Source organism: Vombatus ursinus, unplaced genomic scaffold (genome assembly GCF_900497805.2).
Source record: "Vombatus ursinus unplaced genomic scaffold, bare-nosed wombat genome assembly UNPS02014813.1, whole genome shotgun sequence".
In the NCBI taxonomy this organism is placed as follows: Eukaryota; Metazoa; Chordata; class Mammalia; order Diprotodontia; family Vombatidae; genus Vombatus; species Vombatus ursinus.
Window position 1 is genome coordinate 21,767,803 of NW_020954591.1, and position 16,867 is coordinate 21,784,669.

At 37.0% G+C, this 16,867-nt stretch overlaps 1 protein-coding gene across 1 annotated transcript in view; it reads right to left on the bottom strand.

Moving 5' to 3' along the window:
• The window catches only part of PARP4 (poly(ADP-ribose) polymerase family member 4), a 98,548-nt gene that overhangs the window by 79,566 nt on the left and 2,115 nt on the right, over positions 1-16,867 (bottom strand). Inside the window, exons 2-4 of the mRNA XM_027877607.1 lie at positions 5,847-5,979; positions 1,551-1,752; positions 1,230-1,293 (exon numbers count right to left, since the gene is read on the bottom strand). Of these exons, the coding sequence (XP_027733408.1) occupies positions 1,230-1,293; positions 1,551-1,752; positions 5,847-5,972 (392 nt within the window). The 5' untranslated portion in view covers positions 5,973-5,979. The remainder of the gene's footprint in view (positions 1-1,229; positions 1,294-1,550; positions 1,753-5,846; positions 5,980-16,867) is intronic.

Consider the following 16,867-nt stretch of genomic DNA (forward strand, 5'->3'; position numbering starts at 1 on the left):
TGGATAAAATCTACCTTTTGACACCACTGGTTTTGTGACCCTGGGCAGGTCACTTACACTTCTCAGTGCTCTAGGCAACTCTAAGCCTCTAAGTTACAGAGAAGGTGCTGCCCTGCTTTCGTAGGAGTTTCCTCACCTGGGAAGTTCCTTTACCAATGAAATCACTTCATTATACTCTACTTCATTCTCTTATCCACCCACCTCCTCCTCCTCCTCCTTCTACTAAAATAATTAATTTTGATGCACAATTTATGTAAAAGATTTAAAGTGTGCTTTGAGAAAACATACTTCACATTAATCCTCATAAAATCCTTTGGCAGGAGGATGCCAGTATTTACTTTAGTGGAACCTGATGTAGAGAGAGAATAAATAAATGCCTAGATTGAGGTAATTCAGTAGTGGCAAAGACAGGGGTAAAGTAGGCTTAGAATCCAGATCTATTGACTGCTATTTTAGTGCTCTTTCCACCCACCTCATGTAATCCTGGGAAATAAAATAAATCATTGATGCTTCAATTAAAACACGTTAACTTAAAACAGAGGACTAAATGAACATTTGTATGTAGAGAAAAATCTCTTAAAAAAACTGATAACAGGGTTTGGCACAGGCCCAAACCACCTAAAAAGGAGATGCCAGGGATTAGTTTCTGTGAGACATGAGACAGGAGAGTGTCACACACATGGACACTCTGCATTGGCCTACCACATGGTTGGGAGCAGCCTCTTTGCATTGGCTGGTAGCCAGAACTTGGTTGGTAGCCAGAACTGGTTGTTTTTAATACTACCTAACTGGGAGAGTCTCTCTTTTCAATGGTGCCCAGGGGTAAAGGATTCATTCACTCAGAGCAGGGCCACCATTCAGCAAGCTGAGGAAAGAAAGACCTGAAAGAAAGAACCTTCATCTCTCTTTAAACCCTGTGGCTCCAACAGGCAGAGCTCTTTTGGTTTTGTTTTATTTGTCCTTTTCAATTCTAAGTACGGAAAGTGGAGTCTTCAACCCTTAAACTCAAGCCATGGTGACCTTGGATTCCAGGGCCAGCAGGGAAGCCCTAAGAAACCAGGGTCCTAGACACAAGCTAGGGGGTGACTTGAGATTTGGATGGGACCTCTGTTTTAGGTAGCTTGGGCGTGTGCCAAACCTCTGTTACAGACTTTAATGGTGCAAGTATTCTACCATTGGATAAAAGTATGGTTAAGTACATAAGGGTTGCAGAAGAAATGAGAGTTTACTTATTGTGTTCCACAATCTTTTCATTCTTCTCTGTGGCACTGTGCAAGTCATCCTTGTCCATTCCTGGAATAGAAGATATGTATTTACTATTAAAGATAATTCTACTGTAAATAGCTTGATAAGATATCTATAGAAAAATAAACAAGGGCCCATAAAATTTGGAGCATCAAGACACATGGTCCCATGCTAGAAGGCCTATAAGAATGAATCTTATTGAATTTAAAACAGTACACAGGAATAAATGTACCTAAATTTTCTCTGCAGCACCTGAAACACATTTGGTGATTTCTACGAAAATTAATATTCTTGATGACACTTACTGGAACTGCTAGATCTTTCAAAAGGAGGTGGAGTGACTCCTGATGATTCATTGCATTTGTAATTCTCAACACTTAAGAGTTTTCCTTGTTTGATGCAGTCCCACAAAAAATCTATGTTTGCGATGGAGATATGATACTTCTGGACAGTACTCAGCTCACCAGAACTCAGGATGGCATCATTATCTAAGATGACATGTGTGCACTAAAAAAAAGTAGAGGAGAATCAATCCATTGTGTATTCACCAGAACTTGACCCATATTTGTTAACAATTTCCCCCTTTGAAAGCCATGTCCAAAAGTTACTTTGAAATGAATTTCTCAGATTTAAAAAGCAGCCCTTAGAAAGTAAAATAATTTCAGGGTACACAAAAGTTACCTAAAAGAAAACACCATCACAACATTTAGGTAAACTGAGTCTGACTGAGTGAATTAACTTTTTAGCACTAGAAAGTGAGTAGGGCAGTAGTGAGGGAAGGGCTCACAGTTCTGTTTCAGATGCAGGTAAATAGAAATATTGTATTTTGTACAGCTTTAGTGTCAAAAAGAAATTTAGATGTCATATGATCCAAAAGGTAAAGAAGCTACTTGAAGTTTTAGATCTCTTTTATCAATTAATTAATCAACAAGTATTTATTAAGCATGTACTACATTCTAAGCACTGTGCTGGGCATGGGGGAAAATATAAATAATGAACAATCCCTAAGGCACTTAATTGTAAAGGGGAAGATAAAAAAATTCATAAGTAGATATAGAAATAAATATAAATACAAAGTAGTTTGGAAGGGAAGGCACCAGCAGCTATAGGGCATCAGGAAAGGTTTCATTTAGAAGATGATGTTTAAAGTACTTTTTGAAGGACAAAATGGACTCTGAAGTGAAGGTGAGGTGGGAGTGTATTATGGGCAGGGAGGTAGAGGGAACCAATACAGAGCCAATGAGACTAGAGATGAACTGTTAAGTGTGTGGAAAAGAGAAAACGCCAGTTTGGTAACATCTAGAGTAAAGGAAGGTAACAGCCAATGAAGGTGGAAAAGTCCTTGAGGCTAGCTTGTGAAGGGCTTTAAAGTTAAATAGAGGAATTTATACTTGATACTAAAGACAATAGGAAGCCACTGGAGCTAAGTAGAGGAATGGTGTGGTCAGAAATGAATCTAAGTAAAATTATATTGGCAGTAGGATTTAGAATGGGTTGGAGTGGGGAGAAACTTGAGGCCGGTGGGGAGACCAATTAGGAGGTGATGACGGCTTCAACTAACCTAAGGTACGAATGTCTGTGTAGAGAGAGGGGTCTAATGCTAGAGATGGTGTGGACAAAGAAATGACGAGATGTGCTAACTGAGTGGATGTGTGGGAAAGCCAGGAAGTGAGGAGAAGCAGACCTTGGACATGGGGAAGAGAGTGTTGCCTTTGACAGAAATAGCGAAATTTTAAAGAGGGAAGCATTTGAGGAAAAGAAAGTGAGTTCAGTTTTGAACATGTTGAAGTTAAGATGTCTCTGGAACATCCAGTATGAATTGTCCAATTAAGCAATTTATGATTTGGGACTGAAATTTAGGGAAGACACTGAGGCTGGATATATAGATCTGTGAGTCACTTGCCTGGTGATTATAATTAAACACATGGGAGCTGATGAGGTTACTGTGAATGAGTATATAGAGAGAAGAGGGTCTACAATAGAACTTTAGGGAACACTCCACAATTAGGGAGCCTGATATGGACAATAAACTAGCCAGCAAAGGATTACAGAGTAATAGTAATAATAATGATAATAACAGTTAACATTGATAAAGTGCTTACTATGTGCCAGGCAGTGTGCTATGTGTTTTATAATTGTCTTATTTGATCTCACAACAATCCTGGAAGGTAAATGCTATTACTATCCTCATTTTACAGATGAATAACTGAGGCAAACAGAGGTTAAGTGACTTGCCCAGGATCAAACAGCTAGTAAATGTCTGAGGTCACATTTGAACTCAGATCCTTCTGAATCTAGTCCAAGTACTCTAACCACTGTGCCACCTAGCTGCCTAAGAGTAATTATCCTCTTAAACACCACTGGTAATGAGGAACTATTTCTTGAGGCTATTATTAATAATTATTATATTATTAAGGCTGTCCATTTTTGGACAGCTCTTGATTGCTATGTAGCTTCTCTTTATATTGAACTGAAACCTGCCTCCCTGTAACAATACAATTAATATTCCTCAATCTATAAAAAGAAATTTTAATATCACATGAAATATGACATTCATATTTTTCTCAAGCCTCATTCTCTTGTAAAATTCCTCAGTTCTGCTGAGGGAGCTGAAGAGTTCTTTCTTGTACTCCAGATTCCTAACGTTGGAGTCATTCTTGACCATTTCTTCCCCCAAACATTTCACCCCTCCCCCCCCCAAGACTCTTGGATCCCTCCCTTTCTCTTCACTCACAAAGACTCTACTCTAGCATGGGCCCTCATCACCTCTACCATAAGATCCAGAAAGGCTTTGCATACAAGATGAAACCTAAACTGCAGCTTGAAGAAAGCTATGTAGTCTAATAAGCAGAGATGAGGAATAAGTGCATTCAGACTATTCTTTGACAGTTGTACCCTCAGCAGAAACCGGGAAGTTTGGAGGAGTAAAAGATTTTTGGGGAAAAGATAAGTATAATTACCATTAAGTGTAATATATTAAGTATAGATATTGTGGCGTTTATATTAATGTTTAATATATTTAATATACTCACATTTCATTTACATATACTACATTGCATACATAATAAAAGATGATAGGAGAAGAGGACAACGTATTTCCTTTCAGTATAAAGAAGAGTTTCTCAACAAGAGCTGCCTAAAAGTAGAGCTGGTTGGCTTGGAAAATAGTGAGCTCCTTATCACTGCAGGTCCTCAAGCACCTGGAGAGTCACTTTTTTTTTTTTTTGCTAGTACTTCTTTACTGTGTTCAATACATAGAAGAATAGCCCTCCCCTCAAGAAAAAAAAATTGGCAACAGAAATTACATGACGTTGATCTTTTAGAGAACCTGTATTTAATGATCAATAAAGATTATGCAAGGAAATAAATAATGAAACACAACACTGAAAGCTGAAAAAAAATCACAACTACCAAATACCTAGTAAGACATGACCTGGTGGTTACAATTACACATCAGAAGCTCATTATCCTTCACAACCCAACAAATGAGATATCTATAATATTCAATACAGACTTCAAAATATCTTTGAAAATTCAGCAAATAAACTACTGAAACAGGACAATGATCAAAGACCAATTGCTGCTCAATCATCTAGATAGCATTTCATTGATTAAAAAATTAGCATTGTTTTTCATATCAAATACTTTTAATATTAAAGCTATATTGAATGTTTTCAAAACATAAAGACCTAGCAGGAAAAAAAAACACAATACCACCACATAATCCTGTCTGCTCTTGAGGTGATTGTACCTTCAGAAGATAAGCTTACATTTCAACATTTTAATTAAATTACAATTTTCCTTTCAATTACCAAAAGTAGTAATCTTGTCTGTTTTGCAATAGACTAAAAAAGAATAACAGGAAGATAGTAACTTGTCTCAGGACTGTTTTCATCTGAATTACTTTTAAAAGAGAGGAGGGAGGGAGGGAGGGAGGGAGGGAGAGGAAGAGACAGAGAGAGAGAGAGAGAGAGAGAGAGAGAGAGAGAGAGAATGAATGAATGAATGAATAATAGTAATAATACTAGTTGGCATTTATATAGTACTTTAAGGTTTGCAAAGCATTTTAATCCATTATCTCCTTTAAATTTCACAAGAGCTAGACAGGGTAGATACTACAGAAATCAAGATTTTGCAGATGAGAAGCTTAGTAAGGTTCAGAGATATTAAGTAAGTTCCATGGCCAAGGTTACACAGGTAATAAATATCAGAAGTGGGTTTGAACCTAGTACTTCCTGAATCCACATCTAAAAAATCTTACCTTTTATACCATCCTGTCTCATTTCCTAGTTTTCCAAATGGAATGGTTGAATAGGTAGATAAAATGAATTGCACATTTCACTTAATTGAATCACCACATATGCTACCCATGTTTTGTCTATTTTTAAAGATAAAAGTAAAACAAAGTACATTTAAGTCTCATTTGATATCAGATAAGATCATATTTGTAAAGTCCTTGGTCCTAAGTGCTTGGCACTAAGTAGGCACTTTAAAAATGCTTAAAAAAAAAGTCTACAACTATCCAAATGATATGATTTCTTAATTCCTTGTGGTGGCTTCTTAATGTTTTAAAGCTCTTAAGATTGTCTAAAGTTTAATACCTTACGGGTTAGTACAGAGGAAACATTTCCATTGTTTTTCTTAATATTAGCTCTTAGGAATTTCTTCTGCATGTACTGTAAGCTGTCGTCTTTCAAATAGAATCTGTACTTTGTAAATATTCCCATGGTTATCCTGTTAAAAAAAAATGCAGACAAGTGAAGTGAGCAGAACTGGAAGAACACAGTACACCGTAACAGCAATATAACAATGATCAACTGTGAAAGACTTACTTATTCTGATCAGTTCAATGATCCAAGACAATTCCAAAGAACCCATGATGAAAAATGCTATCAATCTCCAGAGAGAGATGAATTCTGAGTATAGACTAAAGCATATTTTTTCACTTTCTTTTTCTTTCTTTCATCTATGTATTTGTTTATTTATTTATATGTTTTGCAAGGTGGCTGGTATAGAAATGTTTTGCATGACTTCACATGTATAATGGGTATCCTTATTGCTTGCCTTCTCGAATGGAGGAAGGGCTGGAGGGAAGGAGAGAATTTGGACTTCAAAAATTTAAAACCAAACATTTAAAATAATTCAATAAATTTACAAAAATAAGTAATGCCAATGTATTTTATATGCTAATATACATAATTATTTCATTAAAATTTTTAAAAAACAGAGGCAAGTGCTAGTCTAACAACATTTAAGAATGTTTTTGTAAAGTGAATGATGCTTTGCTTTAGGAACTGAAAATGGGTTTGTTAAGAGATAATCTTTTTATAAATTTACTTTGTTCAATTTTTCTGCTTTGGATGAATATAATTATTACTAAATTTGGGTGGAGCTGTATGTGCAAAACATATCTCACATCCATTTTACCACCACAGAAATAACTACTTTACAGCTATAAGCTAAAATGTATTGGTTGTGTTATGATGAGACAATAAAGGTCATTCAGTTTAACCTGCTCATTTTATAGATAAGAAAGCCCTTGTTGAATATACTACTGTTGAATATACTATTGAATCCAAAATAATACATGAATCTCCAATAAGATAATAATGAGGATATGTAACAAATTTCAGCTAAATGTCAGTGACATGATTCACAATTGTTTATATATTTTTATTTTTAAACAATAAAAAATCAAAATTATGTGGGAATGTAGGACTCTTACAGGGAAGAAATCTGGGTCTTTCCATTATACTATATAAATTCAGATAGTCTTTTATCTCCTTTTAGTTAAAAAGAACTTTAAAAAAAGTGATCTTAGAGAAATTATTTTTAGTGGCAAGGAATGAGTTACCAAATTCAGACAATAAAGGAATTATTTGATGATAAATGATGAAGAGGCTTATAAAAATTTAAACTTACTTTAATGCCACAGAGTCCTTTATATATGAGCTGCTTCTGAGCAAATTAAAAAATTTTAATGACAATTAAAAATATGTATGTATTTAACAATAAATCAGAGGGTACTGATCTAATCCAAGTTTAAATCTTTCCCAGTTAGTGGCTTTCTTTAGCAGTTTTCAAAGTGCTATGAGATCATAATAATGATGATTTTATAAGATCATGTAAGATCATAAGATCAAAATAATGCTAAGATCTTTTTCATTTCTAAATAATAAGTATCAATTTGCTCCATAAGCAAGAGTTTTTTAGGGTTCTTATTAATTTTTTTTTTATTTTAGGTAATTTGGGTTAAGTGACTTGCCTGGGGTCACACAGCTAGTTAAGTGTCAAGTGTTTGGTCTGAGGCTGGATTTGAACTCAGGTCCTCCTGACTTTAGGGCCGGTACTCTATCCACTGGGCCACCTAGCTGCCCTGTTCTTATTAATTTTTAAGAGTGTAAAGGAGTCCTGAGACCAAAAATTTGAGAACTGCTGGCTTACATTATCTCCTTCCTGTTAACAGTTATAATTTGGTTAGTCAAAGACCACTTAGTACAGATCATTGATTTCAACTGTCTTATAACCTTATAGCACTACTAATTACTCTTTTATATTTACATATTTTTTAAGTACTGGCTGGAAGGTGCTATAAAATATATTTATGATTAGAGTTAAAAAATAAATACCAGGGTGAAGTTATATAGGCAACAAATATTGGCACTCATAGTTGGCTCCTGACATTTCTAATCTTATGCCCATAGGACTATTTTCATTTGCAAAATGATAGTTTTTAAAAATTTTCAATTAATCTAAAAGCATTTATTTTGATCCAGTCAAGTTTCAGGGTTACAAAGTAAGGTAAACACAATTCCTGCCTTCAGAGAGCTTTCATTTTATGAAGGAGATAATATGTAAATATCTAGGAACATGGAAGACATATACAGAGCAGATGGGAGGAAAACTCAGCAGGAAGGTTTTGGTGGGGAGGATATGGGGTGAGACTAGAACAGACTTTCTACAGAAGGTTAGATTTCTACAGAAGGTTGCTTGAAGCTAGGAGGTGAAGTTGAGGAGAGATAGAGGTATGGGAGACAGGCAGTGAAAAGCACACTGAGACATGAAATTTATTGTGTGAGGATGAGCAAGTAGGCAAAAGCAGCTGGCTGTGCACACAGTGACACTAAGGCATTCTTGGTGAGGTGTGAAGTGACTCAACCTTTCTGGAGAACAATTTATATCTATGCCCAAAGGGCTATAAAATTGACCATACTCTTTGAACTAGGAATACCACTACTAGGTCTGTATCCCAAAAAGATCAAAGAAAAAGGAAAAGGACCTATTTGTACAAAAATATTTATAGTAGCTCTTTTTGTAGTGGTAAAGAACTAGAAACTGAGAGAATGTACATAATTTGGAGACTGACTAAACAAGTTGTGGTATATCATTATGATGGAATACTACTGGGCTACAAGAAATGATGAGCAGGATAGTTTCAGAAAAACCTAAGAAGACTCATATGAACTGATGCAAAGTCAAGTGAGCAGAACCAAGAGAACATTGTACACAGTAACAGCAATATTGCAACTATGATCAACTGTGAAGGACTTAGCAACTTTGATAAATAAAAAGAGCCAAGACAATTCCAAATGACTCATGATGAAAAATGCTATCCACCTCTGGAGAGAGAGAACCAATGAACTTTGAGTGTAGAATGAAGTATAATTTTTTCATGTTCTTTATTTTCTTGTTTTTTTTTCAAAATGGCTAATATGGAAATATGTCTCGCATGATTTCACATGTAGAATTGATATTACATTGCTAGCCATCTCAATTAGTGGGGGAGGGGCTGGAGAAAGGGAAATAATTCAGAACTCAAAATTTTTTAAAAAATGAATGTTAAAAATAAATAATAAATATTTTAAAAATGCTATTGCAATAGTCTAGGCAAGAGTTGAGAAGGGCATAAAGTAGGGTGGTAGCTATGTGGAGAAAACGGGATGTATCTGAAAAATTTTATAAAGGTAACAAGATGCCAAAGCATCAGATTGGATATGTAGAGTGAGTGAGAGGAAGGAGTCAAAAATCACACTAAGGTTGTGAGTGTGGGTAAATGAGAAGATGGCAGTGCCTCAACAATAACAGCAAAGTTGAAATTTAGAAGAGGAGAGTTTTTTGGGGAAAAGATAACGAGTTCTGCTTTGGATATGTTGATTTGAGATGTCTCTGAGACATCCAGTTTAAGAAGTCTAAAACGCAGTACTGTTGGGTCAGGGGCCAGTAGTAGGGGTCGATCCAAGAATCACCTGCATAGAAATGATAACTTAACCTAAGAAAGCTGATTAAATCACCAAGAGAGATAATAACGAGGGAAAAGAGAAGAAAGCCTATGGAAGAGTCTTGAGGGAGAGGAGGGGGAAAACATCCATAGAGGGTTTGAAATAAACTGAGAAATAAAATCTGGAGAAGGAGTGGTCAGAGCAGGAGAGAGCTGTATCACAATAATCTAGAGAGGAAAGAGTTTCTAAGAGAAAAAGATGAAGTTAAGAAGAATGAAGACTGAAAAAGGGACAATGGGTTTAATAATATGATCAATAACTTTGGAAAGGGTAGTTTCAGTTGAATGGTGAGGTCAAAAGCCAAATCACAGAGTGTTTAGAAGAATGAGAAGAGAGGAAGTAGAGGCATCTAGTGACTATAGATTTCTCAAACAGTTTCGCCAAGAAGGAGAGGAAAGTTATAAAATGCTAGCTTATAGGAATAGTACCATCAAGTGAGGTATTTTAAAGCTTTTTAAAAAGTGATCGGTGATTTAGTCATGTTTGGTCCTCTAAGAAACCCTCTAGGTCTTATCTAATCTGTCCATTAATAAAACTGTAACTAAAATGATTGGGCCCAAGCCTTATTAATCAATTTCTAATATAGTTTACCTTTGGGGTAGAATTATTCAGGGCATCAGGATGAGGCTTAACTACCTATCTTTAGAATTCATGGTGGCAGTGTTGGTGGTCATGGAAGCAGTAGATTAATTTAAATATTCCTTAACTTTGATTTCTGGTGAATTCTAGAATGAATTATTAAAGATATGGTTAAGGAACATCTATGAAGCAGTGATACTCCCTGCTAAGATGGCTGCCTAAACGGGAGGCAGGTCTACCAGCACCTATAAACCTATTCCAACAAAACACTTAAGTTCACCAACACGGAATAATGATCAAGAAATCTATAAGAAACTATAATATGTTTTCTTCCACCCTAGAGCTGGACAAAAAGTCAGGTAGAGGCCTAAGAGGAAAAAAATTCCTCCAACAAAGCCAGTGTTAGTGAAGTGGAGCCTCTCAGGTGTGACTAGAGATGTAAGAGATGACACTTACAAGGCCCTGTATCTTGAGGCAGCAGGAGGAGAAGGCTCCCCTAAGAAAGTCCATGAATGGTCTGTAAAACTCTGGGTAGGGGTCTTAAAGTCTTGAGTAGCTGTAGTGGATAGCTACCAGTGACCAGCATGATGCTGCAGCACTCAGATCAGAACAGCCCAGGCCCAGAGTCTAGGCGGTACCTAAGGTCTAAGATCAGGGGCCTTCTAGGTCCTTGGGTGTGGCCTTTTGACTGAGTCAAGTTTTACTGAACAAATCCTTTTATTGAGGGGATTTGTTCTGTGAAGTTTGGATTCAGTCAAAGGGCCACATTTGAGGACTTAGAGGTCCACATGTGGCCTTGAGGTTGCAAGTTCCCCACCCCTGCATAAGATGAAAGAGACTTGAAGATCCAGCACCCTCAACCTCAAAGATCCAGGGAGGCCTAACCCTGGGAGGTGGAAGTCAATATAAGAAGCCAGGGGACTTAGGGTAAGACCACATAGGGTCGACAGTTTCATCCAAAAGAATATAAGGAGGGGCAGCTAGGTGGCACAGTGAATAGAGCTCTGGCCTTGGAGTCAGGAGGACCTGAGTTCAAATCCAGCCTCAGACACTTAACACTTACTAGCTTTGTGACCCTGGGCAAGTCACTTAACCCCAATCGCCTCACCATAAAGCAAAAAAAAGCCCCAAAAAACAAAACCAAAAGAATATAAGGAGAGGAACCTGACCTTAGCACAAAGGCCCAACTCAATAACTAAAGCTGGAGAGATGAACAAATCAAAGAATACACCTACAAGTAGCAAGAATTATTGCAAAGGGGGGCAGCTAGGTGACTCAGTGGATAGAGCACCAGCCTTTGAGTCGGGAGGACCCGAGTTCAAATCTGACCTCAGACCAAACACTTGACACTTACTAGCTGTGTGACCCTGGGCAAGTCACTTAACCCCAATTGCCTTAAAAAAAAAAAAAGAATTACTGCAAAGCTGAAGATCGCTAATCAAGAAGCACTGATTCTGTAATAACTACAATCAGGGACTTAAAGGAAAAAAATGAATTTTCACAAAAACTAAATGAATACCTATCTGGAAGAAATGAAGTAAGAGATTAAAAAAATGAAATAAAAGTTCTGGACAAAGGAACTGAAAGGTGAATAAGTAGGTCAGAAGAGAAAGTGGTAAATCTTGCATAGGAAATAGATTTCCTGAAAACTAGTATAGCCAAAACAGAAATCAATGATTCCATGAGTTAAAAAGAAATATTAAATAAAATTTTTAAAATTACAAAAAAATCTGATATTAAAAACAACTGACTTGGAAAAAGTCAAGGAGAAAAAATTTGAAGATCACTAGATTCCCTGACAACTATGACCATTATATATTTTTTTAAAAAAATCATTAAAGAAAAGCGTTCCAATCTTTTAGAACCAGAGGGCAATGTAAAGATAGAAAGAATCCACTGATCATCTTCTGAAAGGAACCCCAAAGGGAAAATCATAGGAATGTCATAGACAAAAGGCAGAACTCCCACATCAGAGGAAAAAATACTGTAAGAATCCAGAAAGAAGCAGTTCAAGTATCTTTGCTGGTTCTTCCTCTGGGTCACGTCTACTAACTATGGGTGTCCCTCAGGGTTCTGCTCTGGTTCCTCTTCTCTCCTCCCTCTATACTATTTCACCTGGTGATCTTACCAACTTTCATGGATTCATTAATCACCTCTATACTGAAAACTCTCAAATTTACTTATCCAGCCTTAACCTCTTTGTTGACCTCTAGTCTCACATCACCTGTTTATTGGACATCTCACACTGAACATCCTGTAGATGTATTATGGCAGGTAAAAGTGAAATGATTGAGACCCAGGTACTATATGAACACAATTACAAAACACTTTTCACACAAATTAAGTCAGATCTAAATAATTGGAAAAACATCAGTTGCTCATGGGTAGGCCAAGTTAACATAATAAAAATGACAACTCTATCTAAGTTAATTCACTTATTCAGTGCCATACCAACCAAACTACCAGAAATTATTTTAAAGAGCTAGAAAAAATGATAACAAGATTCATTTGGAAGAACAAAAGGTCCAGAATAACAAGGGAACTAATGAAAAGAAATGCTAGGGAAGGTGGCCTAGATGTTCCAGATCTTAAATTGTATTATAAAGCAGCCATCACTAAAACTTCTTGGTACTGGCTAAGAAATAGAGTGGTGGATCAGTGGAATAGGTATGCAAGACACAGAAGTCAATGAATATAGTAATCTACTGTTTGATAAACCCAAAGACACCAGTTTCTGGGATAAGAACTCACTATTTGACAAAAAATGCTAGGAAAACTGGAAAGGAGTATGGCAGAAACTAGGCATTGACAAAAATCTTACACCATAGAACTGGGGGGGGGGTGCAGAGCCAAGATGGCGGAGGGAAAGCAGTGACTGTCTTGAGCTCTATCCCAAATCCCTCTAAATACCTAAAAAAATGGCTCTAAACAAATTCTAAAGCAGCAGAACCCACAAAAAGACAGAGTGAAACAAATTTCCAGCCATAGACAGCCTGAATGGTTGATCGGAAAGGTATATAGCGCTGGGAGGGGAGAGGAGCACAGCTCAGCGTGGGCGCGCAGGCTGCAGCAACTCTGGACCAGACCTCAGAAGACTGAATCGTGGGCAGCTGTGGCGGTTTCCAGACTTCTCAACCCAGGAACGCCAAAGACAACGTGGAAGGTCAGTGGGAAAAGTCTGTGACTGCGGTGAGAGAGGAGCTAGGTCTCAGCATGTCTACCATGGAAGTGTTTTGCATAACTGCACATATATAACCTATATTTAGTTGCTTGCCTTATCAATGAGGGTGGGTGGGGAGGGAGGAAGGGAGAAAATATAGAACCCAAAGTTTTAGAAACACATGTTTTAAAAAAATGTTTTCACATGCAACTGGGAAATAAGAAATACAGGAAATGGGGTACAGAAATCCATCCTGCCCTACAGGAAAATTGAAGGGGAAGGGGATAAGAGAAGGGTGGGAGAGATAGAAGGGAAGGCAGACTAGGGGAAGGGGGTATTTAGAATGCCTGCCATCTTGGGGTGGGGGGAGGGGCGAGATGGGGTGGAAATTTGGAACTCAAAATCTTGTGAAAGTAAATGTTGAAAACAAAAAAATAAATAAAAATAAAAATTACCATAAAAAAACAAACAAAAAAAATCTTACACAATATACCAAAACAAAGTCAAAATGGGTACATGATTTAGATATAAAGGCTAATACCATAAGCAGACTGGGAGAGCAAGAAACAGTTTACCTGTCAGATCTATGGAGAACAAAAGAATTTATGACCAAACAAGAGATAGAGAACATTATGAGATGCAAAATGGATAATTTTGATTACATTAAATTGAAAAGTTTTTGCACAAACAAAGCCAATGCAACCAAGATTAGGAGGGAAGCAGAAAACTGGGAAAGAATTTTTACAACCAGTATCTCTGATGAGGGCCTCATTTCTAAACTATATAGAGAACTAAGTCAAATTTATAAGAATACAAGTCATTTTCCAATTGATAAATGGTCAAAGGATATGCACAGGCAGTTTTCAGATGAAGAAATTAAAGCCATCTATAGTTACATGAAAAAATGCTCTAAATCACTATTGATTAGAGAAATGCAAATCAAAACAACTTTGAGGTACCACATCATACCTATCAGATTGTCCAACATGACAAAACAGGAAAATGATAAATGTTGGAGAAGATGTGGTAAAATTGGAACATGAATGCATTGTTGGTGGAGTTGTGAAATGATCCAACCATTTTGGAGAGCAATTTGGAACTATGTCCAAAGGGCTATAAAAATGTGCATATCCTTTGACCCAGCAATATCACTTCTAGGGCTGTATCCCAAAGAGATCATACAAATGGGAAAAGAACCCACATGTACAAAAATATTTATAGCAGCTCTTTCTGTGGTGGCAAAGAATTGGAAATTAAGGGGATGCCCATCAATTGGAGAATGGCTGAACAAGTTGTAGTATATGAATGTAATGGAATACTATTGTGCTATAAGAAATGATGAGCAAGCAGACTTCAGAAAAACCTGGAAAGACTTATATGAATCAATGCTGAGTGAAGTTAGCAGAACAAGGAGAATGTTGAACCCAGTAACAGTCACATTGTGTGATGACTAACTTTGATATGCTTAGCTCTTCTCAGCAATGCAAGGATCTATGATATCTCCAAAAGTCTCATGATAGAAAATGCTATCCACATCCAGAGAAAGAACTATGGAGTTTGAATGCAGATTGAAGCATAATATTTGCTCTTTTTTTCCCTTCAGTTTTGTTTTGTTTCTTCTTTCTTATGGTCCCTCCTATGGGTTCTAATTCTTCTTAAAATATGACATGAGAAAATATGTTTAATAGGAATGTATATGTAGAGCCTATATCAGATTGCATGCTGTCTTGGGGACGGAAGTGGAGAGAAAGGGGGAGAAAATTTAAAACTCAAAAGCTTATGGAAGTGATTGTTGAAAACTAAAAATAAATTGATTAAATAAAAATAAAAAAGATGAAATGACTGAGGAAACAAAGATTTGAACTGCCTAGAATTTTGATTTAGCAATGCATGCCAATTGCCTAACAAATGGAGATGAGACCCCTTCCTCAGCTTAAGACTGCACCCCAAAAACAGAGACAGATATTTATGTTAAAAACAATTAATCACATTAGGCCAATTAGTTATAAGGAAACCATTAACCAGGATACAACATTAGGTAATCTGATTTCTAACTGGAAGAAAGATTAGGGACTTTCCATGTTGGGAGGAGGAGAATGAACAGGTACAATTCCTTGAAATTAGAAAAAGAGGTGTCCCACTCCCCCCAAGTGTCTGTGAACAATCAAAGGAACATGAAAACAATAACTAATTAATTAGTATGAGGCTAGTTTTCAGATAAGACATATGGGTTGCTTGAGATGTGAGAAAACTTCTTGCATCAATCTTTAGATTTGATCAGATTTCTAGTCAGTGTAACCTAGGTCCTTAGTTGAGGATCTCTTAGCAATAGGTAGAGATGGTCCAACCACACAGGGCTAGGTTCAAACAATGAAATAAGGTTTTCTCTCAATTTCCATAATTGAATGAAGTTTTCTCACACAGAAATTGGACTAGACCCATAACTAAATAGAAAGGGAACTGAGCTAGATTCAAAACTTGATTCACAAGGCAGACTTGTTGTTCCCACCACCACTTTCTGTTCCAGTCCTCTCAATTTCTTCACATCTCACATTAGACATCCTGTAGACATATTAAATTTAATATATTCCAAGTGGAGTTCATTATTTTTCTTCCCAAACCCTTCTCTCGTCCTACTTTCCCTATTACTATGGAGGATACCACTATCCTCTCATTCATCCAGGGTTGAAAAATAGGTGTCAAACTCAACTCCTCACTGTCACTCCCCTTATCCAATTTATTGTCAAGTCTTGTTGATTGTACCTTTGTAATGTCTCTCAGACATGGCCCCTTCTTTCCTCTGACACTGCCATCACCCTAGTGCAGGCCTTTATCTCCTCATGGCTGTTGCTGTTCACTTGTGTCTGTCTCTTTGTGACCCCCTGGACCATATCACACACCAATACTGTGGGTTTTTCTTGGCAAGGATTTGGAGGGGTTTGCCATTTCCTTTTCCAGAGGCAAGCAGAAGTTGAATGACTTACCCAGGGTGATAGAGGAAGTAAGTGTCTGAGGCCAAATCTGAACTCAGGTCTTCCTTGAACTCCAGGCCCAGCGCTCTTATACACTGGGTCATCTAGCTTCCTCATAGCTAGACTATTAGAATAGCCTGCTGTTTGGGGTTTCTGTCACAAGTTTCTCCTCACTTTAGTTCACCCTCCACTCAGTGACCAAAGAGATCTTCCTAAAGCACAAGTCTGACCATCTTACCATCTCCCCCTACTTAATTATCTCCAGTGCCTCCCTATCACCTCCCCAATCAAATACAATATCGTCTTTTTGGTACTTAAAATCCCTTATAACCTTCCTCCTCCACATTTCCAGTCTTCTGACACTTACTTCCTCCCCTTAATTCCTTCAATGTCTAGTCAAAATGCCATCTTCAATAAGAAGCCTTTCCCAATCTCCCTCAATGCAAGGGCCTTCTCCCTGTTATCTCTACTTTACTCTGTATATATCTTGTCCAGTCATAATTAATTTCAAGTTGTTTCCCTGATAGCTTGTGAGCTCCTTGAGATCAAGAACTGTATTTTGTGTCCTTTGTATACTTCCAGCACAGTATACTGTGTATACTAAGTATACTGTGTATACTAAGTATACTGTG